General features: G+C 54.5%; 1 protein-coding gene across 1 annotated transcript in view; it reads right to left on the reverse strand.

Moving 5' to 3' along the window:
* Positions 1-6,507, reverse strand: part of DHRSX (dehydrogenase/reductase X-linked) — a 116,862-nt gene that overhangs the window by 18,274 nt on the left and 92,081 nt on the right. The window contains exons 7-8 of the mRNA XM_077754732.1: positions 4,107-4,142; positions 1-5 (exon numbers count right to left, since the gene is read on the reverse strand). The exon at positions 1-5 is cut by the window's left edge and continues 157 nt beyond it. Of these exons, the coding sequence (XP_077610858.1) occupies positions 1-5; positions 4,107-4,142 (41 nt within the window). The remainder of the gene's footprint in view (positions 6-4,106; positions 4,143-6,507) is intronic.

The following is a 6,507-nucleotide window of genomic DNA, read 5'->3' on the forward strand; positions in this document are numbered from 1 at the left end:
CCTGCCTGGGTCCCCCACCTGCCTGGGTCCCTCAGGCTGCCTGGATCCCCCACCTGCCTGGGTCCCTCAGCTGCCTGGGCCCCTCACCTGCCTGGGTCCCCCACCTGCCTGGGTCCCTCACCGGCCTGGGTCCCTCGCCTGCCTGGGTCCCTCACCTGCCTGNGTCCCCCACCTGCCTGGGACCCTCACCTGTCTGGGTCCCTCAACCTGCTTGGGTCCCTCAGCTGCCTGGGTCCCCCACCTGCCTGGGTCCCTCACCTGCCTGGGTCCCTCGCCTGCCTGGGTCCCTCACCCTGTCTGGGTCCCTCAACCTGCTTGGGTCCCTCACCTGCCTGGGTCCCTCAGCTGCCTGGGTCCCCCACCTGCCTGGGTCCCTCACCTGCCTGGGTCCCTCGCCTGCCTGGGTCCCTCACCCTGTCTGGGTCCCTCAACCTGCTTGGGTCCCTCACCTGCCTGGGTCCCTCAGCTGCCTGGGTCCCCCACCTGCCTGGGTCCCTCACCTGCCTGGGTCCCTCGCCTGCCTGGGTCCCTCACCCTGTCTGGGTCCCTCAACCTGCTTGGGTCCCTCACCTGCCTGGGTCCCTCAGCTGCCTGGGTCCCCCACCTGCCTGGGTCCCTCACCTGCCTGGGTCCCTCGCCTGCCTGGGTCCCTCACCCTGTCTGGGTCCCTCAACCTGCTTGGGTCCCTCACCTGCCTGGGTCCCTCAGCTGCCTGGGTCCCCCACCTGCCTGGGTCCCTCACCTGCCTGGGTCCCTCGCCTGCCTGGGTCCCTCACCCTGTCTGGGTCCCTCAACCTGCTTGGGTCCCTCACCTGCCTGGGTCCCTCAGCTGCCTGGGTCCCCCACCTGCCTGGGTCCCTCACCTGCCTGGGTCCCTCGCCTGCCTGGGTCCCTCACCCTGTCTGGGTCCCTCAACCTGCTTGGGTCCCTCACCTGCCTGGGTCCCTCAGCTGCCTGGGTCCCCCACCTGCCTGGGTCCCTCACCTGCCTGGGTCCCCCACCTGCCTGGGTCCCCCACCTGTCTGGGTCCCTCCTGTGTCTGGGTCCCTCACCTGCCTGGGTCCCTCACCTGCCTGGGTCCCTCACCCGCCTGCATCCACGTGCCTCCCCCCTGCCCTCTGCCCCCGGAGTTTCCTGAGGTTGGGTTTCGACTCCCCCTGACATGGGTCTTTCCTGTCTGTAGAACCTCCATGCGGCCTCGGCGCTCAGGGGCCATGCAGGTGCCTGGCGTTCGTTACCCACAAGAACGAGCAGAAAGCCCAACATTTCAGTTCTCCCTGGCTGCCTTTACCTTTTATTTTATTTTCTTAAAGATGTTTATGGACTTATTTTGAGAGAGAGCAAAGCACTAGGGAGGTGCAGGGAGACGGATGGAGGGAGAATCCCAAGCGGGCCCGGAGCTGTCAGCACAGAGCCCCCCGCGGGGCTCGAACTCACAGACCCTGAGGTCACGACCTGAGCCGAAGTCGAGAGTCGGACGCTCAGCCAACTGAGCCGTGCCTTTAACCCGAAGATGAAAGCAGAGCCCAGAGCCCAGCTCTGCAAGCCTGGGGTAGATGGGACCTGCCTGTTTTTACCTTTCCAGTCATTTTGTAGATGCTTACATTTCATCGCCAACACAGAAGCCCAGGTTTCAGTTTTGTCAAAGTTGAGATGTTTTAGCTTCCTAACGTGCTTTCCCTATGATTGCAACGTTTTTATTTTACTAATTATTCATTCTTAAAAATATTTGTATTTATTTGTGAGAGAGAGACACACAGTGTGACTGGGGGAGGGGCACAGACAGGGAGACACAGAATCCGAAGCAGCTCCAGGCTCCGAGCTGTCAGCACAGGGCCCGACGCGGGGTTTGAACCCATGAAACGCAAGGTCATGACATGAAGAGTCCCACATGTGGTCGACTGAGCCACTAAGAGTACAGCTGGTGAAGGAGGTTGCACACGTCCTCACCACACAGACTCCAGAGTCTCGTGTACACGGGGCTTTATGCACAATGGTGCACATGCCACAGCTTTGGGCAAATGCACAACGACATGGAAGCCCCACTGTGGTCCCACAGAGTAGATGCCCAGGGGCGTGATCTCTGGGTTGCGTGATGAGGGTGTGTCGGGCTCTGTAAGAAAGCACCAAAGTGTCCCTTCTCCAGTGGTGGCACCAGGCTGTGTCTCTGCCAGCACTGACCCACGGCTCCCTGTCTGCACGTGCTCGCCATCCGTCCATCCGTCCATCTGTCCATCCATCCACCCATGTATCCATCCATCCATCCACGATTCATCTATTCATCCAACCATTTATCCATGTATCCATCCATCCACCATCCATCCATCCATTCATTTATGCATCCATCCATCCATTGATCCATCCATCCATCCATTGATCCATCTATCCATGCATCCACAATCCATCCATCCACCGTTAATTTATCCATCCACCATCCATGCATCCATCCATCCACCCATCAATCCATCCACCATCCACGTATCCACCATCCATGCATCCATCCATCCACCCACCCACCCATCCATCCACCCATCCATCATCCATCCTTCTAGCCACCCACCCATCCATCCACCCATTCATCCATCCATCCATGCACCCACCCATCCACCCATCCATCCACCCACCCAATCATCCACCCATCCATCATCCATCTTTCTAGCCACCCATCCACCCATCCATCCATCCACTGAAGCCACTGCTCAGATCTGGCCGGGCTCCTAGGTGCACTGAATGATCTCCGTGTTGATTTGATTTGCAAATTCCCCGATGACCTTGGACGACCAGGGTCTTTTCACAAGCCAGCCAGTGAGGGCTTCTGCCCGACCGCATGCCATTTTCCAAATGGGACACAGTGTGGTAGGCGGCTGCCTGTGCGTCAGGAGCCGCCGCTGCCCTCGGGGGCTCAGGAGCACGATCACACTGTGCGGTCTGGCCGTGGGTCCGTCCAATTTATGCTGGAGAATGATCTCCCAGCTCCTGTCTTGACGAATGAGTGCACGGAGGGGGGCAGGTCAGCGAAGGGTGACGCCCCACAGAGCTGCCAAAGACCATTTGCCAAAAGAACTGAAAACGTGGCTGTGATGGAGGGAGGGATTAAGAGAAAAATACAGGGCAGTTCAGGGCGCCCTTTCCCTCCCCGATCCAAGACAAGCCCCAAACCCTCAATTATCGTCAACATACTTGGAATTTTGTTTTTCTTTTTTGGCAGATTTCTCCTTTTCTCTGCTTCCCGCAGGGGAGAGGAGAAGGCTGCAGGAAACAGGGAGTGACTTACTGCAGGCAGATCGATGCCGAGTCTCCTCTCAGCTTCGGGCCCCTGACAGCGTGTCATGTGCATGCAAGCGTCTCACCGAATTCCCAAGACTGCCCGGGTCGGGGTGAAGGTCGGGGCTTTTCAAGGGTGTGTGCGTTTCCCAAGGGTAAAGTGATGCGTTCAGTGATTACGGGTTTATGTATTAGCGCAGAGAAGAAAGAACTGAAAATCTTTAAAAATACTACGCAGGGGGGTGGGGGAGAGTCAACACACTGTTTCCAGGGGACGGAGGAAAAAACTCTAAGGAGACGAGCGATTTCAGGAGAGGTTCCCTGGCGGATTTGCGGATACAGACGTCCTGGCGGAAATGGAAAAGGATGAAAGCAAATAAACAGAAGGATGTGATTCCCGACTGAGGTTTGTAAACAGAACCCCAAGGACTCGGAAAGGCAGCTGGTGCGGAAATCAACAGAGAGACTGAATGCTAACAGCTAAAAGGGAGCAGGGAGACAGAATCCAGTAAGTGCTCTCACTGCATCAGGATAAACTAACTAATTCAGGAAACCTGTGCCCTGCTCGCCTCTAAGCAGAAAGGTTAATTAGTTGACTTTGTTATCTGTGGTATGAAAACCTGGAACCCAAACTATGAAGATGTGTCTTTATTTTCCATAAATACACACATATTGGTACAATTACTTAAAGAATAGTTTGAAGGTCAATGTGAAACAAAATTGGAGATGGTAATGTGGTACCTTGTGTGGGAGCAGAGAAACTTTCCTCCTATACTTTTGAGTGCGGTCCATAAGCTCTGCAAATTAACCTGAGAGCCGCCCAATCAAGAGGGGAAAATCACATCAATTTTATTCTTACGTTTACATCTATGGGGGGACTTCATAGAAAAGAAGTAAAAATCCCCCCAAGACCATTAGACTTGGGTTTAGATACCACTTAACCAAGCTTGGTAAATGGTGCAGGAGCATGTAAACCAGGGAAAGGGGGGTTGGCTTTCCAGAGGTGGTATATTGTGGAAAGGTTAATATATACCTACTCTCTATACACTTATAGAAATCCATATCTACACTGCACAGTAATGGAAGTTAAAGGGTTCCTTTAGTAAGATCTGTGACTTTCTCGAAAGTTGTGCTTTTATTTTAATTTTTTTTTATGTTCTATTTATTTCTAGGAGAGAGAGAGAGACAGCGTGAGCAGGGGAGGGTCAGAGAGAGAGGGAGTCACAGACTGAAACAGGCTCCAGGCTCTGAGCCGGCAGTCAGCACAGAGCCCGACGCGGGGCTCGAACCCACGAACCGCGAGACCATGACCCAAGCGAAAGTCGGACGCTTAACCGACTAAGCCACCCAGGCACCCCGAAAGTTGTGCTTTTACTAGGCTACAGGAAAACCACCACACGTGTCCACACCGTGTCTGCCAGTGTCGTTTCTACATTTTTCCATGGCTTTACCGTCTTCCACGCCGGCAGTCAGGGCTCCTTCTCGGCAGAGACGCCCTACAGTGCACCTCAAGATCCTGTAGAAAAATTACCGGCCTCCTGGCCTGGAAAACCACAGACCGTCTGCACTGTTTTAATTGCTTCTGAAGGAGCCGGTTTCTTGAACTCCCTGAATTGTACCCGAAAGCGCACACCCCCATGGCATCTGTCAGACCGTACCTTGAGCCGTTGAGACACATCATTTGTTGAGTCTTCCTGTTTCACAAAACACCAGACGCGACAGGTGTCTCTGAGTTTCGACGTTAAGGGTTTTGACGTCCACGTTCTCGGCTCACCGCACAAAACTCTATTCACCCCTTAACCCCGGTGCTCACGGAGTCCAGTCCTGATCGGTCTGTCGCCGAGGAACGATGAGTGGCTCCCATTTGCAGGGACACAATCCTTCCCGTCCAGACCGAACGTGGGCCCGTGAGGCACTGCCTGGATCCCAGCCTTTCCGGGCTTGCGATTCCAGAGGACTGTGGGAACATTACCCAGCTCCCAGCAGGAGCTCAGGAAGTATTCTGAGCAAATTCGGGCCCCTGCGTTCCCAGCAGAGTTCAACACGTTTGGGAAATTCAAGCCCAAATTGGTATTTCCACCAGGAGATATGCAGACGCCTGCAACATCGCCAGGGATTTATTGCTCGTGAGCAAGGTCAGGCGGGAAGAGACGCTTCTCGGAAAGATTGAGGGTCTGTCGCCCCAGGAGCGATGGGTACGGATGGTTACGGATTGAGCCGGGTCCCCCCCACGCAGAAGACGACCTTCATGGCAACAGGGTCTTGTAGGGGTGGTCGAGTCAACGGGTCCTTCAGGGTGTGGCTCTGAAGCAACATGTCTGGTGGCCTCACAGAAAGGGGAAGTGGGGGAAGACACAGGCACGCGCACGGGGAAGATCGCCTGACGGCACCCAGGGGACGGCGCTGTGTGGGGGCGCATGCTCCTTCTGTTCTGAGGACGTGGACCTGGACAGGCACACACATCTGCCGCCTGCCCGAGGAAGGGAGACAGCATGGCCCCCACCTCCTTGAAGGACGGGCCGCGGGCAGCGCCTACTCCGCTATGGTGGCCAGTGGCTTTGTTAAAGATCGGCCTAGACGTTGCTGTGAAGGTGTTTTGTTAGCCGGAATTAATGCTGAAATCAGTAGATTTGGAGGAAAGCGGGTCACCCTCCACGACGCGGGTGGGCCTCGTCTAATCAGTTGAAGGGTTTAAGAGGAAACACGGCGTTCCCTTCCAAGAGGAAGGAATTTGCCCTCGAGAATGCAGCTTGGAAATGCCACCCGAATTACCCATTTTCAGGCTCAACGCCGACTCTCAGTTGATTCTCCAGCCTGCTGGTCGACCGTTGCAGACTTGACTTCCCAACCCCTCTGATCTGTGAGCCAGTTCGTTAAAGAAATCAGTCTCGAGGTGCCTGGGTGGCTCAGTCGACCGCATGTGGGACTCTTCATTTCAGCTCAGGTCATGACCTTGTGTTTTATGGGTTCAAACCCCATGTCGGGCTCTGTGCTGACAGCTCAGAGCCTGGAGCTGCTTCGGATTCTATGTCTCCCTCTCTCTCTGCTCCTTCCCTGCTCACGTTTGTCTGTCTCTCTCCCTCCAAAATAAATAAACATTAAAATTTTTTTTAAGTATGTAAAAATAAAAAAATTTGTAAAGTAACAAAACCCCAAATCAACCCATCTCTCTCATACATATATATAAAACTATATATTATATAAAAAATATATAAATAGATTATAGATTTTATATATATGTGT

Source organism: Crocuta crocuta, unplaced genomic scaffold, assembly GCF_008692635.1.
Source record: "Crocuta crocuta isolate KB4526 unplaced genomic scaffold, BGI_CrCroc_1.0 scaffold221, whole genome shotgun sequence".
Taxonomy (NCBI): domain Eukaryota; kingdom Metazoa; phylum Chordata; class Mammalia; order Carnivora; family Hyaenidae; genus Crocuta; species Crocuta crocuta.